General features: G+C 24.8%; 2 protein-coding genes across 2 annotated transcripts; both read right to left on the bottom strand.

The window, feature by feature from the left end:
* Positions 1-656: 656 nt before the first annotated feature.
* On the bottom strand, positions 657-6,579 carry LOC105363811 (gamma-tubulin complex component 2). The gene is made up of 17 exons (XM_011501603.1): positions 6,224-6,579; positions 5,978-6,148; positions 5,762-5,903; positions 5,505-5,676; positions 5,270-5,410; positions 5,032-5,186; positions 4,823-4,951; positions 3,803-3,979; positions 3,560-3,734; positions 3,291-3,484; positions 2,996-3,206; positions 2,760-2,928; positions 2,514-2,688; positions 2,090-2,233; positions 1,863-1,940; positions 849-1,009; positions 657-746 (listed from the first exon to the last, which is right to left on the bottom strand). The coding sequence occupies exons 1-17, from the start codon at positions 6,274-6,276 to the stop codon at positions 668-670; spliced, it is 2,526 nt and encodes an 841-aa protein (XP_011499905.1). The 5' UTR covers positions 6,277-6,579; the 3' UTR covers positions 657-667.
* Positions 6,580-11,372: 4,793 nt separating this feature from the next.
* Prx5 (Peroxiredoxin 5) lies at positions 11,373-12,972 on the bottom strand. Its single transcript, XM_011501602.1, has 4 exons — positions 12,776-12,972; positions 12,247-12,381; positions 11,844-11,975; positions 11,373-11,617 (listed from the first exon to the last, which is right to left on the bottom strand). Exons 1-4 carry the CDS (start codon positions 12,872-12,874, stop codon positions 11,429-11,431), a joined length of 555 nt encoding a protein of 184 aa, XP_011499904.1. The 5' UTR covers positions 12,875-12,972; the 3' UTR covers positions 11,373-11,428.
* Between the last annotated feature and the right edge of the window lie 1,092 nt (positions 12,973-14,064).

Here is a 14,064-nt window from a genome sequence, read left to right as displayed (position 1 = left end):
AAAATTGTATTATTCAAAAGAAACTTTTGATTAAAAATTCTGGACCAATTTATTTGAATAATAATAGTATTTTAGACGGCTTTGTCACTATCGTTTATTATATGACACAATTATATTCAATTTAAAATTTTTAACAATTCTAATAACAATATACAGATATTATGTATTGCAATAAATATCAAATGTAGTATTTACTTACATTTTATACACACACACGCGCGCGCACACAAAATTTATGTATTAATATATTACATTACATAAAATGTAATTAGACAAATATTTTATTTCAAATTTATTAAAAGAACTAAAAATATGTATCATACATATTTATATTTTCTTATTGTTTATTGTACAATGTATGTTATATTATATTAAAAACATCTTTTAAAAAAAATGGATACTTTATTACTTTATAATATACATTAAAAAGATTCTTTTCTAAATTATAGTTTAGATCCTTATTTCTTTTGATATTAAAATGACTTACAAGATTATTAATAGATTTTCTTAAGAATGTGAAGTTAAACTATAGAAATCTCCAAATATGTAACTGTTTCTTGATTATATTTTCGTTTATAGAACTTAATAATTAAAACGGCTCACTAATAAATATAACTTTATAATAAAATGTATAATATAATATAATTTTTATAATGATAATTTGTAATCATCCAGACGTATTTTTTACAATTTTCGATGAATCTTTCTTTACGAGAATTTGAGTATAAAAGAGATTAAAGTCCAACCTAATAAAAATATCATTTTTTTAGATATATTTATATATGTAGAATATAGGAATGATATAAGTATATCGTGATTTTTTTTTTAACAATGTAAATTTAACTTACCGACACACTACGTTTAATAGTTTTTCGTTACTGTTATCGCAGCCTAAATCACAAATTCTATTCAATAACCGAATTAATACTGCAGTAAATTGATTATCCAAGAAACCAATTCTTTCTTCAAAACTACTTCCTTCGATATTAGAATTACCACTGCATTCAGACTAAGCAAAAAAAAAGAAAAAAAAAATTATATTTTAAATTTGGCATAAAAATTATTTATAAGTTTCTTTTACATAAAATAGTAACAAAAACTATAAGAATTCTCAAATAATTATTAGTATTAAATGAAACAAAGGAAATGCAAAATGCGCGTACATTATAAATTAGCATAATTTCTCTTTATTTAGAAGTTTCCTTTAAACACTGGAATTTTCTTCTAATATAAGTTGATATTGAATTCTACTCCACATTTTGAAATTATATTAAAAGCAATTTTTTTAACAAATGATTTCTATGAAATACATCCAATTAATTACGACTATATTTCTAAGAAATAAACTAGTTTTTTTTCTTTTCTTTTCTTTTAGACAAACAAATAGTAAATGTGAAAAAATTGAAATTTTACTACAAAATATTTTCTAGTATGTTTATCACTGCCATAAAAATTAATTTTTAATTTGTAAATAAACATAATTTCATCTATTTACAAATATAAAGCTGTGTATAAAAACAAAATTAATAAAATAGGAAAACATATTAAAATGAAAATAGTGTTTCATATATGTAACGAACATTATAACTCGATAATTACTATTTAAATATGTACATAATGAATGTTCTATTGCAAACCAATAAATGCTACTCTGAAAAAAAAAAAAAAAAAAAAACATATAACGCATGCCAGTAATATAAAAATATTAAATACTGAAATAAATGAGCCTAATAATAGCAAAATATAAATAATAAAAAAATTGAGTTTTAAAAGCAAGCATCCTATGTTTCTAAAAATATATTAACTGCGATGCAGCTCTGTGAAAAACAAAAATTAAACGTAGATTGGCCCTTAAACAATACCTCAGGTTCAAGGATGTCATCTTGACAGGTACCAATCATGGAAGTCAATTCGGCATCAATGAAGTATCGGCTCATATGCTTAATGTAAGCAATATACATTAAATTGATGAGAAACGTTTTATTTTAATATTTTTTTTAATATAGAACCGAATAATAGCAAATTTATTGGCGCATTTAAATGTCCATTCACTTTGAATTAACTATCGTTATAAAAAATGAATTCTTACCTGCATAAATTCACAAAATTCAATGCATACTGCACAGAGACCAGTTATGCAGGCTAGGAGTTCAGGATCTGTTAGCATACACTCTTTTAAATAACTGTCTTGCAAATCATGATGAACACTCAATACATCGTCGACATTACTGACCTAAGAATATTATAATGTAATAAATAACATTGTATCGATAAGTCGAAAAAGATGTTCAAGGAAATGAATGTTTGTAACGACCACGAACTTTGAAATGGTTTTCAAAAGATGAATATTTTACTGCCCGTAGGAGTATAGAACATTAAGAAAATATGATTTACAATTGGTTGGCAATAAATTTAGTAGAAGCGCCTTTGAGCGTATTTTTTCAAATTAAAATTTTTAACTCCAATAACGTTCTATCTTACATGTTATATACATTTCTTAGAATTAAAATTACCTTGCTCATTTTATTCAGAAATGTTAGCCAATTTGGCTCTATTACTTCAACCATCATGTAATACTCAAGATGTTGAATGCAATCGAGCATTCGTTGCCTTAATGAAAACGCTTGACGATAAGCCATTGCTGCTTCGTGAGTGAATGTTTTAGCAATTTTATTACTAATCCATACTCTGCAATGTTTAAGCGAATGGTGAATGAAAATTTTCAATTACTATCTTAAGGTTATAACCTGCGTATATACCTGCATAGCAATCTTTCAACGTGCTTACAATAAAATAAATGCCTAAATAACATTTGGTAACAAGCAATTGCTTTTCTATTAATAACTAACGATACAGGCCATTTTACATCATAATTAAATACAAAGGCTTCCAATCCAGTTAAAACCTTATCTGCGTGTGCACAATATTCTATAAAATAAAGATTTTCCTACATTATTTAATAAACGAATTTTATTATTATATATTTTATCGAAACCTTTCTCTTCTGTCGTCTGAATAGATAAAATTCTAAACATTTGATATTGAAGATCATAAGGTAATAATTCGGGTTTCAAATCATCTTTATAGGAATCGGAGTCTGCAGTTGATAATCTTAATGCAACTTCTAAAAGTGACAATAATCGGTGAGTAACAATATCGTACATATTTTTACTTAATTCGGCCTCGCACAAATTCATAAATTGAACCTGCGAATAGAACAGCTCTGTATATTATTCTTACTATATAAATTTTTTAGAACGAATGGAAATTTTAACCATTATGATTTTTACCACAAAATCTCCTTGTGCTAATAAGAAGTAATTTTTAACACTGCGTAAACGTCCCATAAGATCGTTTTCTTGTATTAAAACTTCGAGTAATGTTCTAGCTGCCTCGGAATAAGCTCTATCTATAGCAAAAATGAATTTTTGATCTCTATGTTGATAGACCAATGGCTCTTGCTTTCCCCATTGTACAGTTTTTCCTAATATGGTAAAATATTTATTTGTCAAGTAAATTTTCAGCATTTTTAAATAAACAAAAAAATTATTTAACAAACCGCATTGCCTAATAACGTTAAAATATTTTCCAGTTCTAAGTATAGTTTGAGCATGTTCGTTAAGAAAGACGGGGATTCTTTCTGTTCTCATTGTATACCTCTTTTCCCAATAATCCGCTGAATAATCCATTGGCAATTCTTCTCTTTGAATTAATTCATTGTCTTCTACGAAAAACTATTTAATATATTTATTATTGTGTGCCAAATAAAATATTGAATTAAAAAGGAATTTGTTAATTTTACTTCATGATACGGATCACATATTACGCCTTTGTAAACCCATTTTTCCAATATCTCCATATAAGGAATACTAGCAGCTTTAATTAAAAATAAACATAATTCTTTGGATTTTGCTTCGCTACTCATATGGTTTATTTGTTCATGAAGAAGACTTAGAACTTTACCACCTCTAGCGTTTGCCTATAAATAAAAATCATATACAATGAATGCAAGTGGTATAAAGCACTTTTATTATTATTCAATTGAGTTTTCATACATTTTTCCATTTAAATGCAGATTATACATAAAACAAAAAAGGCACATCTTATGCTTAATCTCACATTGTTAAATATTTTTAATGCAATGCAGAAGCAGTTTTATTAAATATTAATTAAAAACTTGATTATTATCATACATACATCGTAAAATATAAATAATTGCGGTTCTTCGCTGTTTCAATTTTTGCATTTTAAAAATAATTAACTTTAAAATCCTTAATAAAATCATCAAAATTAAGAATTGTTCATTAAAAATTGTTAAAATTAAAAAAATTAAAAATTGATTATCATTCTTGAAACATACTATATTTCTTTTAATGAGTATTTTTTATTAATATACTTTACCATTTACATATTATTAATATAATATACTTTTATTAATCTAATTTGATAAATAATATAATATACTTATACCTTATCAAAGTATCAAAGTACCAAATGTTAACGTTCTCAGTATAAAATCAACAAGATTTTAAAATACTGTTTGCATTATTAAAATTATATACCATTAAATTATGTTGATGATTGTTTTTTTTTTTTTTTTAATAAATATTTTATTGTTTGAATTCTTCTTTTCAATCAATCAATCATATTAAAATTATATATTTGATTATAAATTAAAAAAAAAGAAACACAATATATTTTCAAGTATAGTGAAGAACAAAAAAGAAAAGAAAATGAAATTTGTAAAATTAATATATATTAGTTAAAGATGTTAAATATAATTAATATTACTGTAACGATTGAAAATAGAATTACAATTTACCTTGCATATGGTTGACGTAATTTGATTTAGTATGGACATTGTTGCCATTGTCGGTTGAATGTAAAACCACAATTTTTGTAAATTTAATTTTCCACGAATATGTTCAATCTCTAATTGTACGATAAATAACTATAAAAAATATTTCATGTTAATTTTGATATTATAACTTAGCAATATTATTAGGAAATATTTATATGAAAATAACAGACTAAATAATCTCTGAGTAAAGAGCTTAACGCTCCTCTTAAAGCATGATTGACTTGTCCATCATCTGGCAGAACCTTTTCTTCCACAAAGCGAATAGTAGTAGAATAGTATGAAGCCAGTGGAAGAATTTGCTGAGTAAGTTGTTTAAATGATATACCTATATGAAATAATTTTTATATATCAACGTTCAGTATTTAAAGATTTAAAATATTTTACATTATTATAAATATTGGTACGTACCAACATCCGGTGATATTTTAAATGTTACAGGACTATAAAAACTCGATATTTCCGAAACTATGTAAAATCCATCGATTCCCTTTAAACACTGTAATATATCCCAAAGAAGAACTGACTCTTGGGATATTGATGGGACAACTTCTGCAATATAATTTAAGAAATAATTTAAGAAATAATTTATAAAGTTAATATAAATATGTGGAATAAATATGTAATAATAATACAATAGATTTACTTTGGGCGAGTGATATTGTAGAATCTGCTTGAAAATCCCATGATAGTCGAGGTCTCTCGGTAGACCATGTATACTTTGTTAGTATTGCATCATTTTGTCTATTTAATGGGCATGTTTGTTTATTAAGTTTCTTTTCTCCTTCAACTACAGCTTTAATCACATTTTTAAAGATCTATTGAATGCAAAGTAATTTTATAAAAGTTGAGTATAATGTAAATTTGAAAATAATTAACACTAATATAAATTCAAACAAAAACCTTAGGTAGATCTTCATTAGTAATAATTGTACTTTTAGAAGTAGTTTGAGCTAACGATGAATTTTCAGCTAAATATTTTTTTAGTTCTCTATCAACGGATATAAACTCTAATAATTGCATAAATGGTCCTAATAAGTCAACCCTAAACATATTATTATCATTGTATTATAATTTCATTGAATAAATAAATAATTGAAATTGAATTTTATACTTTACTTTTTTGACTTAAGTTCTTCATATTTTTTGATAAATAACTCGGAATTTGGTGAATTTGTAATAAGTTGTCGTACGCAGCTTTGAGTAGCTACAGTATTTAATGTTAATGGATTTGTTATAGCTCCTTCTTTTTGCAATCGCTCGACATGTTTCTCTGGAGCAGATGAAGACCTACAACGTAAGAAATCATCACAATATTATTAAACCAGTCTTTATTTTATATTTTACTTATATTATTTTTCATACCCAAGTAATTCAATTAATTCAACAATAAGATGGTGTAGCTTAAACTCACTCATTTTTCGATTGCAATTAAAAAATTTGAATTCATGTGATCATTAAAGATCTTCGACAAGCACAGTGTTTCAAAAGACGTCTAATTGAATAAAAAATGCATTTGTAAATTATGATTAAGCCCGTGTTTTTATTTTTTGTAAACATACATGTTTCATACGATACATAACAATAGGTTATCCTTGGTTAAAATAGCGAGAATGAAGATGAAAATTGTTACAGTGCCAAAGATAAATAAAAGTCACTAATTCACTAATTAAGACTCGATCTGTATTCACGTAGAATACATTTAGTTTGAATTTTTTATTCTTATAATTTATTATACGGGATAATTAAAATATTAAACAAAAACATTAAGTCAATCAACGATTATATCGCGCGAAATATGAGTTTATCACATAACAGCAAATAATAAGATGACATAAGTACATTTAAAATTTGCAATCTTAATATTTAACATTAGCTAATTATAATACCACTTTTTACATAAAAAATTGCAGATATTTGCTAATATTTCAAAATATTAGAATTAAAAAACAACTTGATATGTTAATTTTTAAATGTTTTAAAAAAACATATCAGTTATTGAAAGTCAAATTTTTTCAAGCCACAATATTAATAAAAAATAGATTTTATGATTATATTATTTGAATAATTGTTAATGTTCCTTAAAATATCGACAATTAAAAACTATTTAATTTATGGTATTATAAATGTTAGTTTATCAAATAAAATGAATGAAACTATAATAATAATTGTATTAATTCAAATAATTTAAAAATTGTAAATTACATACTAAATTTTAAAGAGCATAGAACAAACAAAAAAACTTTTTCATATTATAAGAAAATATTTTTGTAGAACAGTCCTCAAAAATTGCTAAATCTATGAACTACCGATCGAAAATAACTGTTTTTTAAAATGAAGAGATGCGTAAACATCGTTAGATTCTTCTAGATGTTTCATCAAATAACATGATAATTTATTATAGTTACTCGATACTTTATTTACTTACGTTTCGTATATTTGACAATTAGAAATAGTAAAATTTCTATAGCCTATGTGAAGATAACGGTTACGTTCGTACTTCATTCATCAAGTATTTAATACTTCACCTATTTAATACAAAAATCAGACATTCGTTTAATATTGTTACATATCGTGTTATTATGAAACTACGTTTATCATCTTTAAAGATATTTAAACGATATTTTGATTTATGGTAAAGAATACATGAAAGATCATACGAAGCAGTCAATTACAATAATAATTATTAGAATTGATACGGTTAAAATCAGTTACAATATTCATACTCTTAAATAAAGTTGTTATTTAATACAATAAAGTTGAATAAATTTTTATACAATGTATTTTTTTTTTACGTACAATTAATTCTTATAGCAACGATCAAATGCAAGAAGAATTCAAAGATTGAGTTATTAGTTGACGTAACGAGTCAAGATCACCCAAATAATATATGTAGATTAAAATTTAAGCTCCTAAGTGATGCGCTTAACTAATCATTAATGAAAACAAACAGATATCCTTGCAAGCGCTCCATTACGTAAATATACGCGCGCGCGCACAACCACACACCCACACACACGCACACACGCGCATATATATATATATATATATATATATATATATATATGCATATATAATGTATTATATATTGGAATAGGAAATGTTACGAAAAACAAATTAACGTAAAATTAGAAGAGAATAACAATAACAAACAAAAACAGTAACAAAAAAAAAAACAGATATATTATCAGGCTTATAAGTAATGACATATTCCTAATAATCTCACATTTCAACTGCATCTTTTATTATTTTTATGCTTTAATTAATTTCTATAATAAAACATTAAAACTTAAGTCCAAATATATTTAATTTATTTTAACCTTATTATTTTATTGTCGGATCTATTTCATCAAATTATAAATGCTCATAATACTTACCAAATTTTTATATCTTATTAACTAAATTGTTTTCTTCTTCTTCTTTTTCTTCTTCTTTTAAAGAAAAATAGTCGGTTAAAAGGAGGGTAAAAAAAAAAATAAAAGAATGCAATAATCATAGAAGCATATCAATGAGCATTAAACAATTTAATCGTACATTATATTATCGAGAATTTGCTTTTGGATTTATTTGACTTATCGGACTTTGTAATTGTTTTATAAATTTTGTTTAACCTCTACGTCTTACATCGGTAAGATTTATAATCACAGCGAAATCACAGATGCTTGTGGTATTGTTAAAAAGCCATTAAATCCATTTAAAGAGAAATATTTTTTTAACGCCTACAGATAGTTAGATCCAATGGCTATTTTTACATTTTTAATGTAAAGATCTCTATTATCATCTTGAAATTTGTAGAAATGCGCGAGGTGCGCCGCTATCTCGTGATTAATCGTACCTCAGTTGCATAGAGATAATGTTCAGTCGATGGAATCTTTTAGGTATTGCTGTTTACATAGCGAATCTAGATTTTTGGATATTATATCTATTGGATAGAGAGGCTACGATGGAGGAAAGCGTGAAGACGCTTTCAAATTTAAACTCGGTGGTGCTTAATAACAAACAAATCGAAAGAATAACGGCGCTCTATGAAGCTATGACCGAAGTTATTAATAGTGATCATTATGTACGAACATGATTAAAAATCATTCATTATTATTACGAGTACGTCGGTAAACTCAAGTGCCTTAATAATACTGTTACGTTATGCATATGTGCGCATACACCATTACTTTTGTAAATCTTTTTTTTTTTTAAGATTGCTGATTTTACTTTTAAGTGTACGGTAAGGGCATTAATTGCTGAAGATATATTGACGAAAAACATATTTGTTTTGAACGTTGTGAGAGATAGTATCAAATTTTTTAATAAATTACGAAGAGAAAAAGAAATGGTATTTTTTAATTTTGTTGCTAGATGACATTTTATTTAGAAAAAAAAAAACAATTACCTTAAGTATAATACAATTCGTGATAATTATTATTTATTTGTTAATTTTTTCACTTTTAATACAAGAACAATCGACCGTCAACGTTAATGTTTTCTAATATTTTAGAGACATTTGTATTTAATTTTTAATTTAAAATGTTTTGTTTATTGTTAAATAGTTTTTTTTTATTTTAATGCTATAATGAAAACCGGTTACTTCGGTAACTTTTTTTTACTCAAAATAAGTATTTTCGATCAAATTTATTGATAAGTTCCTTTTGTTAAATTAAAATGTATAATTTTTAAAATACCAATTATATTCATTATTTATTTAGTTTTTTGTCGTTTTGTTTACATGGCAGATCGAACATTCTACCTATTATAATAATATTATATCAATTTTATTTAGCATATAATATTCTAATGTATATACGATATAGTATGAGTGCACAATGCTATTGTATCCGCAGATTTAAAACCATCTATTATGAATGAATAATGGCATTTTTTAAATATGATAAACTTAACTATTTAATCAAGAATTATATTAGGATACAAGTATTGCTAGGCAATACTAATAAGTATAAAAATACTAGAATAATAATACTTTATAATAAGCGATAGCGTCAATTTGAGTAATAGTATACGTTATTGATCCTAGCTAATTTATTTATCAAAGTTCAACCATTAAATTATGTTTTACCACAGATACATTCAATAAATTAATAGAACTATAGTCCTAGAATAAACACAAACTTTGTAGATATTTCATCGAAAAATTCGTATCTGTTCAACGAAATTCTAATACATGTAATTATTAATTAACGATTTTGGCTTACATTAAAAATTTTTTAAAGGTTTTCGAAGCTATAGATCCTTAATACAAATTTATACATAATCGAAGACTCTGTAACAACAATTAACATAAAAGTAAAAAAATTACTACATATTTACAAATTAGAAATTATAAATTGTAATCATAATCAATTAGCACAATGTCTTTATGAAATAGCGAGAAAGTCAATTCTTCAGTCTACTGACGGAGACCTGATAAAATTTTTCATTCTAAAAAATGATATTAGTAAAGCTTTTTTACAATAATAGCAAATATTATTAACTATTATTAATTACAATTATTATTAAATACAATACACATTATTATTCTAGTCATAATAATATTGAGTAATTAAATCTATTCGAATTAATAATCAATAATTTAAAAGATAAGTAACTAAAAACGGTATGTCATTATTGTATTACTATTTTAATACTAGTAATTTAAAAATTATATGGTTTATAAATCATTTTTAAATAATCAAGTGTACAAATGGAAAAATATCTTAAAATTATATATCTATATATCCTAATAAGTGTATTTTAATAAATATTTTCATAAAATACTTTATAATATTTCATTGAAATTTAAAAAAGTATAACAGCTACTCATACAGCTTAAAATATATATTACATAAATTCATAATAGGCACTTTGCCTTGAGATTTATACTTTATATATTAGAAATTCTAAATTGTAAACAGGAAAAATGATAACAGTGTAGGTAAACAAAAAAAATTTCTTGACTTATTTATTCTTATTAATTAATATAAGTGATCTAGTGTAGTAGTAGTAAATTATAGTAAATTCTAACTTTTAATTATATAATATATTAAGCATTTTTATCTTTCAATGCATTTTCCAATAAATCAAACTATGTCATAATTTGGAATTTTTCTTGGTCAATTAAATGCAAAAATATGTTTATCATTCTGGTATTAATTTTTTTATACATCTTTTAGATTATATAATTTGAAATTGCAAATTATATGTACAATTAACATCCGATATATTTATGTAATTAATTTGTAATACACGATAATTATAATACTCTTATAGTTAATAATAATTTTCTTAAAATTTCTTGATTTTTAGAAATTTATCTAATTTTATTATATTATATATATTAAATACAATGTAAAATCTGGCAATACTTTTTACATCATTCGAAGATAATATTTCTTATATATTTAGAATAGAAATAAAACTTTTTGAAATAATAATAAATAAAATTCTTTAAATCTAAATTCTTTAATTTTTCTTTTTATTATTATTATCATCATTAATTACAACTGGTATTATTTTTATTGTATTATTATATTATTAAATATATAATCCGTTATTGAATAATTTATAATTGTATCTTATTTTCTATTTGATATTGTCAGCTAATGAACAACTTAGACCAGTATTATCGGGTTCAACATTTAAATCAATTACTTTACCATCTTCAACGACCATAGAGTAACGTTTACTACGCTTTCCTCCCAGAACATCCAAATTAACAGAAAGTTCTAATGCATCTGTAAATTTACAAGCGGGATCGGCTAGCATCCGAACCTAAATAACATTGTAGCATTATTATTTTCATAAAAATAATACAATTAACTATCACGTACTTGTGTATTATGATAAATTAATTTAATAATATTTACTAAATAATTCATAAGTTAAATAAATATTTATGTAAATAAAAAATAAGATGTATAATTAGTATATAGAAAAATAACAATTCCAAAATTAGGACCAAGAATTAAAGAATTAATAATATTATTAATTATTATACCTTTCCATCAACATTGGTTTGTTTTCCCCATGCAGACATCACAAATGGGTCATTCACAGCGACACAGAAAATTTCATTATAGCCATTTGATTTAAATTCTTCCGCTTTTTTAATATAACCTGGCAGATGCGTCTACAGTTTGAAAATTCAAAGTGAAAAATGTCATACTCACTCTATGTTATTAATTGCCTTACTCGGTATATTTTTGAAATAAAACTTGTGATATATTGATATTTAAAGCAATAAATATTCAATACGTATCGGTTCATTCAATTAACCAATATTATTTTGATTATTTAGCCAATAATATAAGTTAAATAAATTCGATTGAATTTGTTGATATAATAAATGAGAGGTCATACGTATCTATTTCATAACGAGTTTAAAAATACATAGAACTTACTTTTGAACATCCTGGAGTAAATGCACCTGGCACACCAAAAATGATCAATTTTTTCCCAATTGAAGCTTTAGCCAAGTTGATTTTATTGGCTGGGGTATCTTCATATAAATCAACTTCAGGTAGCCTATCACCTATCTATATGTTAAATAAATATTTATAATCATCGATGATGTTATGAAAATTATTTTATTGAAATGCAACTGTTAATTGGTATTAAGAAAATATGAAATCTACAAATAATATTAAAAACTGTGTTCATTTGCATAAAGAAGAAAAAATTAAAATGAACCTTAAATCAATGCAATTAGATTTTTTATAATTTTTTATGCAAGAATTGCAATTACAATCGATAATATGCATTTATAACAAAACGTGTATTTGAGTAATGCCGAATTGTAAAATAAGAAAAGCAAGAATTCAGTCACAATGATTTCTAAGACATTATTTTCTTATTTGCTGTTTATTTATATTATAAGAGAATTATCCGTTCATTGTATAATAATGATAAATACATGCATAAGCAACTTACAGATATAGTCATTGTTTTAAATGTCGTACGAAAGCTTCTAGATATACAATTGATATTATGTTTTAGAAAGAAAATAGGATGAACAATGAATCGACTCATTTATTTCACTTTGGTTAGAAATTGTAATCATTCGACTTTTAGATTATTGGAATGAAATTGTCGGTTATTGTTTTTGAATTTGTAAAATTATTTCTCCGGCTATTAATGATTTGGACTTGTATTTGATTGCGCTAGTGTCGATGCAACGCCGATGGAGAATGATGCACGTGAACTATACATTGCGCAACATAAGCTTTACCTACATTACATGCAATTTAACAAAAAGGTTAATATCAGAATTCCTTTTGAAATTGGTCGTTTGAGCGCTTAAGCCATTCGATTTGATGTTCGTTGTAAGAAAATTTATTCCTATAAAATTTTAATCAAGCATTTTTTACTTTGTAATTAATGTTAGTTAAATTAATTTGACGCTTGATTTCAAAATCCTCAACGATCGCATCTTGTTCAAATCTATTTATATATTAATATTTTCTAATTTATTATAATAATGAGACACTTAAATTAATATTCGAATTCTGCTAGGGAAGATGAATTGTCGCTTTCAATTAGCGGCTACGAGGGGGCATATAGAAGAAGCGTCAGTTGCAAAATTTTAAGCGAACAATTTGCCAAAAATCGAGAAGCTCAACTTTTGTTCAAATCGCTGATATTAGATTATCAATTGTCCCATTATAGATGAATATTATAGTCTACTTAATCAATATTGCTTAATAATAATACGGGGGTCATCGACGAGTTTAGTGATTAGTTGTATATTGTGTTGATCCGATGTTGATCATTGATGACTCGAAAGTCGAAGAAGGGAACTGGAGATCTTGGCTAGATGAACCAACTACTAATTATGGTCACAAATGTATAAAATATTATGGATGCATATTTAATATTTATGTACGTTTAGTTTCATATTGTTTATATGTTTTTCATTTTTAATTTCTTTTGAATTCATTTAATTAATTGATACTTACTTATGTGATACTGTGATCGCACAAATGTTCAAAAATACAAACAATGTATTAGCGGACATTGAAGGGTTATTCACACGAGCCAAAATGGAAGTGATGGAAGAGAATGTACGTAGGTCAGGAAAGTTTACACAATCGGATATAATACTAAAATAACAAATCACTTCTAGTCTGGAGGGATAGAATAGATGTTTCCGTAAGCTACTGGAGATGTGAGTGATCTGAAATTTATATAGTGCTGTAAACAGATGTATTGAATTAAAATCA

This window comes from Ceratosolen solmsi, unplaced genomic scaffold, assembly GCF_000503995.2.
Source record: "Ceratosolen solmsi marchali unplaced genomic scaffold, CerSol_1.0 scaffold28, whole genome shotgun sequence".
Lineage (NCBI taxonomy): Eukaryota > Metazoa > Arthropoda > Insecta > Hymenoptera > Agaonidae > Ceratosolen > Ceratosolen solmsi.
This window is presented reverse-complemented; position numbering and strand designations above follow the sequence as displayed.

Coding starts and splice junctions, on each gene's coding strand:
- LOC105363811 (XM_011501603.1), bottom strand. CDS start 6,276: ATGAGTGAGTTTAAGCTACACCATCTTATTGTTGAATTAATTGAATTA. Junction 6,149..6,223: donor GAATTAATTGAATTACTTGG/GTATGAAAAATA, acceptor CTTACGTTGTAG/GTCTTCATCTGCTCCAGAGA. Junction 5,904..5,977: donor GAAGAACTTAAGTCAAAAAA/GTAAAGTATAAA, acceptor TAATATGTTTAG/GGTTGACTTATTAGGACCAT.
- Prx5 (XM_011501602.1), bottom strand. CDS start 12,874: ATGAGTCGATTCATTGTTCATCCTATTTTCTTTCTAAAACATAATATC. Junction 12,382..12,775: donor TTAAAACAATGACTATATCT/GTAAGTTGCTTA, acceptor TTTAACATATAG/ATAGGTGATAGGCTACCTGA. Junction 11,976..12,246: donor TTACTCCAGGATGTTCAAAA/GTAAGTTCTATG, acceptor TTCAAACTGTAG/ACGCATCTGCCAGGTTATAT.